This window comes from Prionailurus viverrinus, chromosome B4, assembly GCF_022837055.1.
Source record: "Prionailurus viverrinus isolate Anna chromosome B4, UM_Priviv_1.0, whole genome shotgun sequence".
NCBI lineage: Eukaryota > Metazoa > Chordata > Mammalia > Carnivora > Felidae > Prionailurus > Prionailurus viverrinus.
The window spans coordinates 74,239,809-74,256,822 of record NC_062567.1 but is presented as its reverse complement, the minus strand read 5'-3'; the positions used below and the strand labels follow the sequence as shown (position 1 = coordinate 74,256,822).

The following is a 17,014-nucleotide window of genomic DNA, read 5'->3' as shown; positions in this document are numbered from 1 at the left end:
ATCTCTTCTCAGAATATGTTTTTTAAGTTTTAAAATGCACAGAATCACAAAACAAACCAATTATGTTACAGTTACCAAAATATTTTAAAATTTCTACTTTAGTAATAAATGTGCTTCTTTACTGATGCATTAAATAACAAGATTAAAAAACATTTTTTTACTGTTTATTTTTGAGAGAGAGAGAGAGAGAGAGAGAGAGAGAGAGAGGGAGGGGGAGGGAGAGAGAGAAAAAGCACCAGCGGGGGAGGGGCAGAGACAGAGGAAGAGACAGAATGAAGCAGGCTCCAGGCTGAGCTGTCAGCACAGAGCTCAACATGGGGCACGAACTCATGGAACTGTGAGATCATGACCTGAGCTGAAGTCAGGACACCCAACGGACTCAGCCACCCAGGCACCCCTAAATAACAAGATTTTTAAACATACAGTAACAAGGACTAATGAACAGTATTTCAAGATACATGCAAAAACTGCAATATATGAAAATATTTCTTGTAGCATCCATTGAAATTTCCATTATTTTCAATTCTAGATTTTAATTAGAAGCTAGTGAAAATAAACAGGCAATTTTTTCTTCCTCAGCAAAGTTCACTGACTTCCTTAAGTTTATCTAAGGACCCAGATTAAGGATCCCTGGCTTAGGGGAAAGTGCAAAAAATAAGTTCTGGAGTCACAGACTTGTATTCTAGATGCCAGACTTCAGACTTTAGCCCCCCACATAATTTGCCCCCCACCTGAATGACCTTAAACATCAAACTGAGCTTTGGTTCACTCAGAATAATTTCTAAATCTTACAGGTTATTCCTATAGTTATAAGGATCAAATATGAGTAAACACACAAAATGACCAGTGTGTTGTTTTTTTTTTTATTTTAATACCATATATTCAGCCCCAAATGTTTAGTGACATTGTTTTCAAAAACTCATGGGAGAAAAATTAAAAACCACATGCTGATTCACAAAGAAAATGATTAATGGAAATATTAATTTCACGTAACAGTTTAATAAGAGACAGGATTTGACATTAGAATGACCTGTATCTAAATCCTAAATCCACTACTTTACTTCTACGTTATTAACCTCTCCACCTCAGCTATGTTTGTTTTTAATATTTATTTATTTTTGAGAGACAGAGTGCAAGCAGGGGAGGGGCAGAGAGAGAGGGAGACACAGAATCCAAAGCAGGCTCCAGGCTCCGAGCTGTGAGCTGTCAGCACAGAGCCTGACGTGGGACTCGAACCTTCGAACCTACAAAGCGTGGGATCATGACCTGGGCTGAAGTTGGACGCTTAACCCACTGAGCCACCCAGGCGCCCCTCCGCCTCAGTTTTCTCATCTGTAAAACGCTGCAGTTGTTTTGAGAAAGGAGAGGAGCTAGCTTAAACACTCAATAAACGGAGCTCTTATTAAAGATCACATTTTAACAAAGCCAAAGGAATCATTTGGAACTCAAAAGTTTATTTTGGAATTCATGTTCATGTAAGTAAAACTTCACATTCACTTGCCCAGCAGAACACATACACACTTAAAACCTAAAGCATTTGCATGGCACAACGCTCCTAATACAAACTGGCACTGTTTAAAATCATATTGATTTCTTATCCTGCAAAACAAAAAAAACAAAAAACAAACAAAAACCCAAAAGCAAAAAAAAAAAAAAAAAACCCAAAAAACAAAAAACCTACAATGAGGATAAAAAACGGTAAACAGAATGGGTTCAGTAATTTCAAGTCTTTTCATGATTTACTTGGAATATTCCAATGAATGTCTGTTACCAATGCTGGACATACTGTAAGGTAGTTGTCCCTTTAAAACCCAATGTAAAGATCTCAAATTTATCAGCTACACGTTGTCAGATTTAAAAAAAAAAAATTAAACCATGTATTTACTTTATGCTGGAATACTACGGAGTAAGATCCATCCCTCCCTCCGGAAAAAAAACCTGCCACAGACTGGCCCGGCTTCTCGATCAATTATACAACCTGTAAATTCCTTCCCTCATTGAAAAGATTCTTTTTATGGGCATAGTTAACAAGTGCCAAGTTGCGAAGTTGCAGCTTTGCTGGTTTGACGTTTTCACAATGCAAGAACAATATGATCTGGAATCTACTCAAAGCATTAGCCAGGCAGTCAGCTGATGCTCACTGCACACAAGAGAAAGACAGAAATAAGAGAAATTAAACCTCGTATTTGTGGAAGGCAGGTATCCACCACCTTCAAAACCAAAATAGGCCAGCAGCAGACGTTCCAGTTAAAATAAAAGTAGTTCCATTGTTAAACAACATATAAAAACCGGCTTTCCCCAGACTAGGCTGTTCTCATTCTTGGAATTTTCCTTGTATAAGGGCTTTTATCCGTTCATAAAACCAACCCCTCATCACGGAGCCACTGCCTGAGTAACTTTTACAAAAGGTCAAAGCGGTGCCTTTCAAGGCTTCCAAAGCCTATCGGCGTCTCCTCCGTTCACAGTAATTCGCTTTCCACCCACAGAACGTTCCAGAGACTTAGGGACGGGGACCAAACAAAATTTGGTGGGGGGTGCTAAGAAAAAGCTTTCAACTTTCTCTTCAACATACTTGTACAGAATTTCACCTTCCTCCCTCCGCGGCCCCACATGTTGCTTGCTTCCCTCCCAGAGGGCCCCGCGAGACCTCGCTTTCCCCCACCCCCCCACCCACGCGCCCACCTGATTACCCTTTTCTCCGTAGACTCCGCCCCCGCCCTCCCCCCCCCACCCCCGGCCTGTTTGCCTCCTCTCGGAGGTCCATATGGGACATTTCCCCCTTCCTCAGACCCTCACGCCACACCAGACAAGCCTCGATTCTCCACCTTCAGTTCTCTCCCACTACGGCCCTCACTTCCCACAGCTTCCTAAAGTGTTGCGAGAGCGCAGAGGGGAGCCGCAGGCCTGCACGGCCCAGGTGCTGTGTCAGCCTATCTGCCGGTTCCGCGGCGTGTACGGCCTGGAAAGTCACATGGCGGTGGGACCGGCCGGCGCCTCCACACTCCTGCTCTCCTCACAGCTGGGCGACATTACCAAGTCCACTCACCTCCACGAAGAGCAACATGTCTTCCTCCGCTCGGCCCAATCGTTCTCGCTGCCGCGACTCCAACGGGCTTACAGGCCCGAGCCCCAATCGCTAGGATAAGGACACTCGCCTGGCCCCTCCACCCGGCAGTGGACCCGGCTCCTCCCCCGCCGTCAGCCGCTGCGGCCCGACCCGCCCAGTCCCACCTCCCTTGAAAGAGCAACTGTTTCCGGTTCTAGAAAACAATTGCTTCCGGGAGAAGAGACACCCCCTCGGCGCGCTCAACTTTTGCGCTACCTTTTCCAGCAGCAGGATGGGATGTACTATCATCAGGCCTGGGGGGAGGAGGGAAGCGATCAGAGGAAGACGCCATTCTGTACCACGGGGGTGTGAAAAAATCCTACGCATTTTATCCCCCGCCAGAGGGACGGGTACTACCGCTATTAACAATTACGCAGTCTTCATAGTTCAAAATCTAGATCTGATAAAAAGGCAAGTTTGTGTGAGGGGTACTGGACAGACGCCCAATCCTTCCGAAAAGGTGGTGGCTCTCGCAGAAACAAAGTCGAGAAGAAAAAAAAGCAAGCAGATCTAATAGTAAATATGTTAATAGCCGCTGCTGTATATTAAAAGCTTACTATGTGCCTGGCATTATCCTAGGTATCTTATGTGAATTAATCTTTAAAAAGATCTTATGCAATAGGTTTTATCCCCCCTTTTTTACACTTGAAGGAACCCTCTAGGAGGGCGGGTTTCCCCTAGACACACCTTTAAAGAACTTTGCCCTTTACTTACATCGGGTATCCACATCTATGCTACTTAATAACACTTAGTATGGATAGCCTCTTCGTTGATATTCTGTCATGTTAAATGAAGTACAATAAAAACAAAATTTAAAAAACCATCTTTATACTTTTCTGTTAGATGATCCAAATTCCTTTTTATCTTGAGCAATACCTAATAAGCTTTAGCCCTCCCTATCAGTCCTACTTCTTTTTCCCAGCTCAGACACTTTTGAAATAATTATGTGTTGATTTTTTTCCACTACTTTTTTCCAGTCTATTATTTCACAAATCTTTCTAAATTAAAGGTTTCATTTTCACCAAACTGCTGTTACTTGCTTTCAAGACCTTACCATTCTGACCCCATGTAATCTCCCTTACTTTACCTCAAATGAATCTTCTCCCTTTTTCACTTAGATGCCAAATTAATTCCTCCATCAAACTCCTGATACTTGTATCCCATCCTCTCCCTAATCTGATCCACAGTAAACTCAACATTACTTCATCTCAATAAAATCAGTCTCCTCACCTTTCCCCTTAAGGACAAACCCAACACTCACCTCCAAAGCCATGGCTCAAGGTGTCTTCACTATCTGGAATGTCTTCATTTGTCAATCACCTTCTCTGTCCATAAGGCTTTCCCAAAGACACTGCTCCCTTTCTTCTTCATGTCCCTTATTAGTGCTCAAATATTCTATCTTAAATTTGTTTCTTTTCTTCTTTTTTTTTTGTTGTTTTGTTTTGTTTTCTTTTTTAGTTTCTTCACAGGTACCCTATCATTTTTCTTCACAGTCTGAGATAATAGTGGCTACATAGTAGTATCTTTCAACAAATGTTTGACAAATTGAAAGGGAAGAAGAGAGGTTTTAAACTTTGCTTTAAAAAGCTTTCATTTCCAGTTGCTGATGAAGTCCATGCTGCATAAAAAATATGAGAGAGGGAGAGAGCACAATAATCCTAAATTAGTTTAGTTGACACGCATGTAGGCTGCTTTGTGAATGCCTGCTGGGGTAAGTAAGCAACGTAAAAAAAGTCACAAGAAATAAAAGTTACTTGAGGATCTCAAAATCAAATATTATCAATGAAGTACTTAGATTGATAATTTCAAGAAATGCTGGATAATCATGGATATTTTAATCAAACTTCACATTTATTAAAAATTCTTAATTGTACTCCTTTCAGAAAACATTATTAATTTTGTTGGACATAATTGTGATTATGAAAAAGGAGGGAGTAATTTTTATGATGGGGGGCAGTCTAACAATAAAAGAAAGTGTTCTGGGGCTTAGAAAAATTTCCATGGAAATTGAATCTGAAACTATAAGAAATATCCAAACTTTAGAAAATTTCTGCAGAGAAACTGAGGAAGAATATGTCAAGTGTTAAAAAAACACACACACAAAAAAAACTAAAACACAGCATCTTGTTTTGAGAAGTTCACCGGCTAATGGGCAGAGACAAAAATAGTTACATTTCAATGAGATAAGTACTATAATAGAAAATTTACAAAGTGTTTTGGGAACACAGAGGAGGGGATAACTTAGCAGGATATTAGAAGGGAAAATATTTAATTTGCTGTATATTGATTGATTTCTTAAAAGACAACTATTTTCTGATCCCCTGCTTCCCATTTTCTGAAGGACTGAAACACATATTTAAATTTACAAGTTTATACCAAGAACTCAACATAGGAAGTTCCTGTAGAGAAATTAACTTATACATTCATAATTTGTAGAAAATCTTAATGATATTAGATAGTTAATGAATACCTATACCTAGTTACATAATAAAACTATATAAACAGAGACTAGACACAAATACTTCAAGTTCAGGACTGTCATTACTTCTGAAAAGTGGCAGAGGGGAAGCAAGGAGTCTATGGAGAACACCAAAAGGGACTCCAACTTTAGCTCCAATGCTTAATTTTATTTAAAAATTTCGGAAGCAAATATTACAAAAAGTTAATATTTGTTCATTCTACGTGATAGGCACGTGGCTATTTGTTATATTACTTTCTGTACTGTTTCATATTTTTTAAATTAAAAAAAAAAAAAAAGCTACACAGCCAACAAAACCACCCTCTCCTTTAATTGCTCCAGGTCCTAAATCCTTTCACCTCCTCCGAAATCAAAGGAGCTGCCCAGAGCTGCCCAGAGTACCCCTCTCCCAGTTACAAAGCAGCATCCAGCGTTCCCTTCAATTTCTCCAGCCAACTATGGAATTTCAAAATCTTCAGTCAAGTTCCTGGAAAAAATGAGTAACTAGGCAGTGCAAAGAGTGGGATCTTCATCCAGACAATGTCTTCCAAATTACAGATCTAGGACAAGTTGAGGGGCAGCTGAAGAAGTTGTAGCACACCTAATCAATTACAGGCTTAAAAATTCTTAAGCAAAATCTCAGGAAGAGAGAAGAATCAGGAGTTGCATTTGACATACTGGATCTTGAATTCTAACACCCAGATTTTAAGCTTATTTAGGCAGGACTGTATCTTCTATTTCTTCTAGCGTTCCTGTTGTCTATTCTTTCCTACCCTCCCACCCCCCTTCACCCTTCTCCAATCACAGCATATAGAATGCCTACTTCTCTGCATACAGTAAGCACTCTTGAAATGTTTGAGTTATTGAAGACACAATGGATCTATTATGACATCACCAGGACTGGAATACCATGGTTAACAACCAATTAGTGACAGGGTAGACCACAAACTCTGGGAGCAGGAAAGACCTCTTCCAGCTTCCTCGTGGATATTATCATTTGCCTATACTCGGTGAAGAGAAGAAATAAAAGAAAATCACTCAACTTTTCAATATAGTTATCAAAATGCAAAGTGGGATAGACACTGAATCTGAATCAGAAAAAGAAGCCGTGGATTCCACCATCACGTCCGTAAAAGCCCTGTATAAATCAGAGGTCCCTAAGCTGGAGATCCCACTGGCAGTGCAGAATGTCATCTCTAGAATTGAGCACGCACAGCTTTGTCGAGCCAGAGAGGTAGGTAGTAAATGAGAAGTTTACAGATTACAACTTTCTTTTTTAATGATCAATGATAAGCTACATTTTTTTTGGAACTCATTTTATTTTCATGATCTTTGTGTTTGAGGTAACTATGATTTCAGATGACAATTTCATCTGACTGTGGATTACAAGCTCCAATTTTATGTTAATCTCTTTAACTTTCCTATCAGAATTAATCAAACCTTTTAAGAATTAAATCACACATGCGATTGAGTGATTGGGGTAGAAAGAAAAATTAAAATCTACAGCTAATATTAGTATCTAATTTCAGTCAATAGTTTTAATTTGTTCTCATCTGAGTTTTTGTCAAAGAGCTGTTAACAAGAAGAAACAGCTTGGTTTGAATTCCAGTTCCTTTAATTTCCCCCAAACACCTCATGGAAGGGGATTTCGTTGGCCAAGAAAAATCCAAGGACCATGAACAAAAAGCTTAAATAGTATAACAATCCAATAAACCCCAAATAATTAAGGCTATACTGTATTTTAGTCTGTCAAACAGAATACAACAAAACCAATCAGATTAAAAGAAATTAATTCAGGGAAGTTTTTTCCTATGTTTAAGGAGTGCTAAATTTTTGTACTTTCTCATTCTCCGCATAAACTTACTCCTGTTCCAACTCTCCACAACAAAGAACAATAACCTGGTATTTGCTTTTAACAACTTTACTGAAATATAATTAACACATAATAAACTGTATATTTTTTAAGTATAAAAGTTTTGATATACATAAAAACCTGCGAAACCTTCATCACAATCAACATAATGAACTTACCCATCACTCCTGAAAAGTTTCTTCACACTCCATTAAAATTCCTCCCACACACCCTTCCCCACCCCCACCCCAATCTCTAGGCAACTGACAATCTGCTTTCTTTACTATAGATTATTTTGTATTTTAAAATAATTTTATGAGAGTGGAATCATACAGCATCCACTTTCTTCTGTCTCCTTTCTTTTAGCATAATTATTTTGAGATTCATCCACATTCTTATTGATATGAATAGTTCATTCTTTTTTTTTTTTTTTTTTTTTTTTTTAAGGTTTAAAAAACCTGTTAGTGCAGAGCACAATGAGGATCTTGATGCAGGGTTTGATCTCATGAACCATGAGAACTTGACCTGAGTCAAAATCAAGAGTCAGACGCTTAACTGACTGAGCTACCCAGGTGCCCCAATAGTTCATTCTTTTATTGCTGAGTATTTCTCCATGGCATGGGCATTTGGGTTGCTTTGGACTTGGGGTTGTTACAACTGAAACTGCTATGAATGTTTGTTTACTTTTTTTCATGACTTATTTTGTAGACCTATGCTTTCATTTCTTTGGAGTAAATATTTAGGTTGGAATGGCTGGGTCACGTGGTATGTAAATGTTCGATTTTATCTTTTTTTTTTTTTAAGAAGTCACAGGTCACAATTTGGCTAGTGAAGGAAACACTTCTTTTTTTTTTTTAATTTTTTTTAACGTTTATTTATTTTTGAGACAGGGAGAGACAGAGCATGAACAGGAGAGGGGCAGAGAGAGGGAGACACAGAATCTGAAACAGGCTCCAGGCTCTGAGCTGTCAGCACAGAGACCGACGCGGGGCTCGAACTCACAGACCGTGAGATCGTGACCTGAGCGGAAGTCGGACGCTGAACCGACTGAGCCACCCAGGCGCCCCATAAATGTTCGATTTTAAAATAAACTACCAAACTGTTAAAAAGTGGTTATATATCTGTTGGCTATCTGGATGTCTCCTTTGGAAAAATGTCTATTCATGTCTTCTGACCGTTTTTAAACTGGTTTATTTGTTTTTTGGGTATTGAGTTTTAGAAGTTCTTTTTTTGGTTTGTTTTTAATGTTTATTTATTTTTTGAGGAAGAGAGAAAGACAGAGTGTGAGTGGGAAAGGGCCAGAGAGAGAGGCACAGAATCTGAAGCAGGCTCCAGGCTCTGAGCTGTTAGAACGGAGTCCGACGCGGGGCTCTAACCCACAAACTACGAGATCATGACCTGAGCCGAAGTCCAACGCTTAACTGACTGAGCTACCCAGGCGCCCCAAGTTTTGTAAGTTCTTTATATATTTTGGATACTAAACCTTTATCAGACATGTCATTTGCAAATGTTTTCTCCCATTCTGTAGGTTGCCTTTTAGTTTTGTTGATTGTTTCTTATGCAGTGCAGAAGCCTTTTATTTTGATAAAGTCCCAATAGTTTTGTTTGTTTGTTTTTGTTTTTGTTTTTGTTTTTTGCATTTGTTTCCCTTGCCTCAGGAGACATATCTAGTAAGAAGTTGCTGTGGCTGATGTCAAAGCAATTACTGCCTATGTTCTCCTTTAGGATTTTGATGTTTCCTGTCTCATACTTAGGTCTTTAATCCATTCTGAATTTATTTTTGCATGTGGTGTAAAAAAGTGTTTCAGTTTCAGGAGTGCCTAGGTGGCTTAGTCAGTTAAGCCTATGACTGTTGATTGAGCTTCAGACTCTTGATTTCGGCTCAGGTCATGATCTCACGGTTTGTGGGTTCATGTCCTGCTTCGGGCTTTGTGCTGACAATGCAGAGACTGCTTGAGATTTCTTCCTCCATTTCTCTGTGCCCCTCCCCTGCTAGCTCTCTCTCTTTCAAAAATAAATAAATAAAAACATTATTAAAATGTTTTTAAAAGAAAGTGGTCCAGTTTCATTCTTTTGCATGTTGCTGACCAATTTCCCAATACCATTTGTTGAAGAGACTATCTTTTTTCCATTAGATATTCTTTCCTGCTTTGTTGAAGATAAATTGACCATATAGTTGTGGGTTCATTTCTGTTTTTTCTATTCTGTTCCACTGAACTACGTGTCTATTTTTGTGCCAGTACCATCATCAGGGAAATACAAATCAAAACTACAGTGAGATATCACCAGTCAGAATGGCTACAATTTAACAACACAGGAAACAACAGGTGTTGGTGAGGAGGTGGAGAAAGGGGAACCTTCTTACACTGTTGGTGGGAATGCATACTGGTGTAGCCACTCCGGAAAACAGTATGGAGATTCCTCAAAAAGTTAAAAATAGAACTACCCTATGATCCAGCAATTGTACTACTAGGTATTTACCTAGGTGATAAGGATTAAGATGTTTTGTGGAAGTGTGGAACGACTATATTGTACACTCGAAAATGATATTACACTGTATGTTAACTACCTGGAATTTAAATAAAAACCATTAAAAAGTAGTTATACTATTTTACATTCCCACAAGCAGTATATGAGTTTTCAATTATTCCACATCTTTATCAACACTTCATGTTTTCAGTCTTTTTAATTTTAATCATTCCAGGGGCACCTGGGGGGCTTAGTCAGTTAAGTGTCTGACTTCAGCTCAGGTCATGATCTCACAGTTCATGAGTTCGAGCCCCACATCAGGCACTGTGCTGACAGATGGCTCAGAGCCTGGAGACTCTGTGACACAGCTTCAGATTCTGTGTCTCCCTCTCTCTCTGCCCCTCACACTCTGTGTCTCTCTCAAAAATAAATAAACATTGGGGCGCCTGGGTGGCGCAGTCGGTTAAGCGTCCGACTTCAGCCAGGTCACGATCTCGCGGTCTGTGAGTTCGAGCCCCGCGTCAGGCTCTGGGCTGATGGCTCAGAGCCTGGAGCCTGTTTCCTATTCCGTGTCTCCCTCTCTCTCTGCCCCTCCCCCGTTCATGCTCTGTCTCTCTCTGTCCCAAAAATAAATAAACGTTGAAAAAAAAAATTAAAAATAAATAAATAAATAAATAAACATTAAAAAAAATTAAAATAATAGATTCCACTCTCTGAAGGGTTGGAGAGTCTAGATCTTTAATTTTAACCATTCCAAAAGGTATATAATAGTATCTCATTATGGTTTTAATTTGCATTTTTGTAATGACTAGAGATTTTGAGCAACTTTCCATGAGTTTATTTGCACTCAGTATGTCTTCTCTAGCAGTTTAAATATTTTCTTTAAATTTTTTTTTTTCAACGTTTATTTATTTTTGGGACAGAGAGAGACAGAGCATGAATGGGGGAGGGGCAGAGAGAGAGGGAGACACAGAATCAGAAACAGGCTCCAGGCTCTGAGCCATCAGCCCAGAGCCTGACTCGGGGCTCGAACTCACAGACCGCGAGATCGTGACCTGGCTGAAGTCGGACGCTTAACCGACTGCGCCACCCAGGTGCCCCATCTAGCAGTTTAAATATTTTGGCCATATTTTAAAAGTTTATTGGTCTATGTTCTCATTATTGAGATTTGAGTATTTTTATATCTTCTGATTACAACTTTTATCAGATAGGTGGTTTGCAAATATTTTTTCCAATTCTGTGACTTGTCTTTTTTTCTACTAATTGTGTCTTTCAAAGAACAAAATTCCTTAGTCCAATATATCAATGTTTTCTTTCTTCCAAAGCAAACTTTGACTAACTCAAGGTCACAAACATTTTCTCCTATGTATTCTTCTAGGAGTTATACTTATAGATTTTACATTTACGTCTATGGTTCAACGTGTCTTTTTTTTTTTTTTTTGGCAAGTGAAAAAATTTTATTTCATAGTTGTCTTTAAAACCACACAGACACTATGCTCTTCATATAAAAACATTAGTACAAATAATTATACTTTCTAGAAAATGATTATATAGACACTCTCAAAGAAAAATGCACACCATTACATAGTTTCAGAGAAGTTGCTTGGAAAAAACTCACATCTGGACTGATTCCTCAAACATACCATAAGACCCTGCATATTTTGGTGCAAAGTATAGATTATTGTCATCAGTACATGATCCTGAATTCTTGCACATTTGATAACATGCATAAGGACTGGTTTATGACTTAATGTTCCATTGGTTCACTAGCCTTTTCTGCAGGTTCATCAGCAGGTTGAGCAGGCTGTGCCTTTGTCTGTGGTCTTTCTTCAAGACCTTCCAGGAATGGAGATACATCATCATCATCATAAATCCTAAACTCCAAGTCTTTACTAAAAATTCCAATGGACACATTCTTTGTAGTTAAGTCCTGTTCTGCAGTGTCTCTTATAAGGCACGCAGACCATGTTTAACCAGTTCATTCATATTGCACTCCATAAACCCAGACATATGTCTCACCAAGTAAGTTCGAGCTCATTGAAAACAAGCTCCAATGGACATAGCTCTACAGTCGAAATAGCTAGCAGATAAGACAAGTTTGGAAAATGTGAGGGCCCATATTCATAACCAACAATAAGCAGTCCAACACCATATGGTCTCTGGCCATATCGTTGCGTTGGTATTTGGGTCTTGCTTTCAATTAGAGATACAAGATGAGATGCAGGAAGAGGTCTGTCAAATACAAATCTGGAATCCAAACACTCCTGGTGCATAAAATTACATAACAGTCTAGCATCAGCAGTAAGTCCCACAACTGAGATACCAATATGGTTGTCAACATGGAGAATTTTTTCTGATGAGCTGCAGGCTCTGACTATGCTGTCTTCAATGCAACCAACACTATGTGTTGTTGTTTTTGTTTTTTCTTCAGATCAACTGTGGCTGAACCTTGTTTGACAGCTTCCATTGCATATTCAATTTGATGATTCCTGCCTTGAGGGCTCCAAACAGTCACATGATTGTCCTACTGGTTGTGAAATATGGTTTTGGCTCTGGGCTTGGCTTTATGGTTCATTTTATCTTACTTTGTAAATGATATCAGATATTGATTGAGGTGTCAAAAGCAAACAAACAAAACAAAAACAAAACAGGGGCTCTTGGGTGGCTCAGGCAGTTGAGCCTCCGACTTTGGCTCAGGTCATGATCTCGCAGTCTGATTTCAAGCCCCACATTGTTGGGCTCTGTGCTGCCCACTCAGAGCCTGGAGCCTACTTCAGATTCTGTGTGTCCCTTTCTCTCTGCCCCTCCCCCACTCATACTCTGTCTCTCTCAAAAATAAACATTAAAAAGAATTATTCTAGATTCATTTGTTGAAAAGACTATCCTATCTCCATTGCATTGCACCTTTATTGAAAATCAATTGACCATGTATGTGTGAGTTTATAGATTCTCTAGCCTGTTCTCTAGATCTATTTATCTATCTTTATTTTTTTTTTAATTTTTTTTTCAACGTTTATTTATTTTGGGGACAGAGAGAGACAGAGCATGAACAGGGGAGGGGCAGAGAGAGAGGCAGACACAGAATGGGAAACAGGCTCCAGGCTCTGAGCCATCAGCCCAGAGCCTGAAGCGGGGCTCGAACTCACGGACCGAGAGATCGTGACCTGGCTGAAGTCGGACGCTTAACTGACTGCGCCACCCAGGCGCCCCTATTTTTTTTAAATTTTTTAATGTTTATTTATTTTTGAGAGAGAGAGAAAATGCGAGTAGGGAAGGGGCAGACAGAGAGGGAGACACAGAATCTGAAGCAGGTTCCAGGCTCTGAGCTGTAGGTACAGAGCCCGGCCGGGGGCTCGAACTCAGGAACCGTGAGATCATGACCCGAGCCAAAGTCGACGCTCAACTGACTGAGCCACCCAGGAGCCCCTATCTTTATTCTAATACTGCAGTGTCTTTTCTGATTACTGAGGTTTTATAATCATTCTTGAAATCATGTATTTTTAGTTCTCCAATTTTGTTCTTTTTCAATTACGCCCAACTTGTTTGCTCACATCTTCCTTCTATCCCCATTTCCTCCTCTTGGGCTTCTTTTTCTGGAGGGACACACTCAAACATTCATAACCTAAAAACTGTCTTTATCCATACTACTTTCTCCCTTTTCATTTCCATGCAAAATTTAGAATCAGTCTGTCAAATTCTACTCGGGGGGAAAAAAGCCTGCTGGTGTCTTGATTGGGATTGTATTGAATTTATAGATCAATTAGGGGAGAATTGAGAACTTAATATTGAGTCCTTTGACCTGTGGACACAGAATATCTCTGTATTTATTTAGGTCTAATTTTTCTCCCAAGTGCTAGACCTTGCAAATCTTTTGTTAGTCCCTAAGTATTTCACATTTTTTTATACTATATTGTGAATAGTATTGTTTTTTTATTTCCATTCTCAATTGTTCTCAATTAATATGTACAAATAAAATACATTTTTGTATGTGCATCTTGTATAATAAAACCCAGTTACTAGTCTTCATAGATTTTCTTCATATATTCCTTGGGGTTTCTACATAGACAACCCTATCATATGCTAATAGAGGCAGTTTGAGTCCTCCTTTTATGTCTGTGTGCATTTAAGTTTGCTTTTTTGTTTTTTTTTAATTTGAGAGAGACAGAGGATCCCAAGCAGGCTCCATGCTGACAGCTCAAACTCACAAACCATGAGATCATGGTTAACTGACTGAGCCACCCAGTGGTGGCTTTAAACTGTTTTTTGTGGGGGAGGGGAAAAATAAATAAGCTTTTTTTTTTTTTTTTTTTTTAACTTACTGAGTAGGCAAGGAACTACAGTATAAAGTTGAATAGAAGTGATGAGACATCCTTGTTTTCTTCTTGATGTTAAGGGAAAGAATTCAGTCTTTTGAATTGTAGCAGTATATTTTTTTATGGTGCTCTTTATCAAGTTGGAGAAATTCTCTTCTTTTCTCAGTTTTCTGAGGTTTTTTTGTTTGGTTGGTTGTGGGGTTTTTTTGTTTGTTTTTTTTTTTTTTAGAGAGAGAGAGAGAGAGCACAAGAGAGATAGAATCTTAAGCAGACTCCAAGTCTAGCAAGGAGCCTCACACAGGGCTCCAACATGGAGCTTGATCTCACAACCCTGATGAAATCATGACCCCGACATCATGACCTGAGCCCAGATCAAGAGCCAGATGCTTAACTGACTGTGCTATCCAGGCTCCCCAGCCAAGATTTTTAATTAGGAATAGATACTCGGATTTATCAAAAGGTTTTACTGCATCTATTGGGATTATCATGTGATTTCTTTTTTGTCTTTTTGAATCTGTTAAAATAGTGAATTACATTGATTTATGACTGATAAACCAACCTCACATTTTGTGGATAAATTCCATTCACTCATAATGTAGTATTCTTTGTATTATCTTGCATTCAATCTGCTAACATTTGTTAATTTTTGTGTCTATGTTTACAAAACATGTTGGTTTGTAGTTTTCTTTTTTTTTTTTTTAAGTAAGCTTCATGTCCAGCATGCAGTCCAACATGGGGCTTAACTCGTGACCCTAAAATCCCTGAGATCAAGACCTAAGCTGAGATCAAAAGTCAGATGCTTAACAACTGAGCCATCCAGGTGCCCTGTAGTTTTCTTTTAATACTTTGGTTTTGGCATCAGACTAATATTAGCTTTATAAACTCAAGTAAAATATTTTTAATTTTCCTTAAGACTTTGTTGAGAATTGGCATTTCCTTTTATGTTTGGTAGGATCCACTAAGTGTTTGGGCGGGGTAAGGAGAAATAATCAGTAGAAACATATAGACTTGCGGTTTAATTCATGGGAAAGTTTCAAACTATAAATTCAATTTAAAAAATTGCAGGGCTATTCAGGTTATCTGTCTTCTTGAGTGAGCTTTCACAGTTTGCATCTTGCAAGTAATTTGTCCATTTTATCTTAGGTAATTTTATTGGCCTAAAATTGTTCACAATAATCCCTTATTAACCCTTTATTATCTGTAGAATCTGTAATAATGTCACTTTTCATTTCTGGTATTAGTAATTTTCTTCTCTCTCTCTCTCTCTCTCTCTCTCTCCTCTTATCAGTCTGGCTAGAGGTTTATCAATTTTATTGCTATTTTCAAAGAACCAATTTTTGGCTTCACAGATTTTCTCTAATTCTGTTTTCTTTTTTTTTTTAATTTTTTTTTAATGTTTATTTATTATTGAGAGACAGAGAGACACAGAGCGTGAGCAGGAGAGGGGTAGACACAGAATCTGAAGCAGGCTCCAGGCTCTGAGCTGTCAGCACAGAGCCCGACACAGGGCTCGAACTCACAAACTGTGAGATCATGACCTGAGCCGAAGTCGGTCACCCAACCAACTGAGCCACCCAGGTGCCCCTCTAATTCTGTTTTCTATTTTACTGATTCCCACACTGATCTTTATTATTTTATTTACACTATTTACGTTGGATATAATATACTCTTTTTTCCCAGTTTCTTAAGGTGGAAGCTGAGGTCATTGATTTGAGAACTTTTTTCTTTTGTAAGAAGAGGTATATCTCCCTTTGCAATGCAAATGAAAATGTCTCATTTTCATTTTCATTTAGTTTTATATACTTTCCAATTTTCCTTTTGATTTTATTCCTCGACCCATAGGTTATTTAGAACAGTGTTTATTTTCCAAATATTTTGAGATTTTTGTCTCTTACATATCTCTAATTTCATTGGCATCAGTGAACTTATTCCATATGATCTGAATCCTTGTAAATTTCTTGAAATTTGTTTTAAGGCCCAGAATATGGTCTAAATTGGTAAATGTTATGTATGCATTGAATACAATTTGTATTCTTTCATTGAGCGGTGTACCCTATAAATAATGATTACATCAAATTGGCTGATAGTACTGTACAAGTCTTCCATTATCTCTTCTCAACTTCATTGATTATCAAGACAGAGGTATAGAAATATTTAATTATAATTGTGAATTCTTCTAGTTCTTCTGATAGTTCTATCAAAGTTTTTCATGTACTTTGAAGCTCTGTTTTATATGCTAAACGTATGGAATTACTATGCCCTCTCAATGAATTGGCCATATTACCACCATGAAATGACCCTATTTATTTCTAGTAATATACTTTTCTCTGTAATCTATTTTTGTTTGTTATTAATATAGCCACTCTAGCTTTCTTTTGATGAGTGTTACCTTCTTTGCATTTTCTCTATTTTACATTAAACATGTTTGGGTTATTATACTTAAAGTGAGTTTCTTATAGGAAGGCATATAATTGGGTTTTTTTTTAATTCTTTTAAATGTTTTATTTATTTTTGAGAGAGAGAGACAGAGTGTAAGCAGAGGAGAGGCAGAGAGAGAGGGAGACACAGAATCCAAAGTGGGCTCCAGGCTCTGAGCTGTCAGCATAGAGCCCAACATGGGGCTCAAACCCATGAGCTGTGAGATCGTGATCTGAGCTGAAGTCAGACGCTTAAATGACTGAGCCTCCAGGTGCCCCTGGGTTTCTTTTTAAATCCAACCTGACAGTCTCTGCCTTCTATAGGATGTTTAGACCATTTGTAGTTAATGTAATTATTAATATGAGTAAGTTTAAAATTACTATCTTGCTATTTGTTTT

The 17,014-nt window shown here is 38.5% G+C and overlaps 2 protein-coding genes and 1 pseudogene across 13 annotated transcripts in view; 1 reads left to right on the top strand and 2 right to left on the bottom strand.

Annotated features, from left to right (window-relative positions):
- LARP4 (La ribonucleoprotein 4) overlaps positions 1-6,344 on the bottom strand; it is a 66,336-nt gene extending 59,992 nt beyond the window's left edge. For 6 of the 11 annotated variants that reach the window (XM_047865009.1, XM_047865017.1, XM_047865015.1 and 3 more), the window contains exon 1: positions 3,047-3,200. In XM_047865009.1, the coding sequence (XP_047720965.1) occupies positions 3,047-3,064 (18 nt within the window). In that variant the 5' untranslated portion in view covers positions 3,065-3,200. Of the gene's footprint in view, positions 1-3,046; positions 3,201-4,367; positions 4,725-5,923; positions 5,943-6,165 lie in introns of those variants that run through there. The other 5 variants (XM_047865011.1, XM_047865014.1, XM_047865013.1 and 2 more) reach the window with 4 other exon arrangements.
- A 170-nt stretch (positions 6,345-6,514) lies between these two features.
- Positions 6,515-17,014, top strand: part of FAM186A (family with sequence similarity 186 member A) — a 79,858-nt gene continuing 69,358 nt past the window's right edge. For both annotated transcript variants that reach the window (XM_047865003.1, XM_047865004.1), the window contains exon 1: positions 6,515-6,798. In XM_047865003.1, the coding sequence (XP_047720959.1) occupies positions 6,628-6,798 (171 nt within the window). In that variant the 5' untranslated portion in view covers positions 6,515-6,627. The remainder of the gene's footprint in view (positions 6,799-17,014) is intronic.
- On the bottom strand, positions 11,617-12,460 carry LOC125169788 (proteasome subunit alpha type-1-like; annotated as a pseudogene).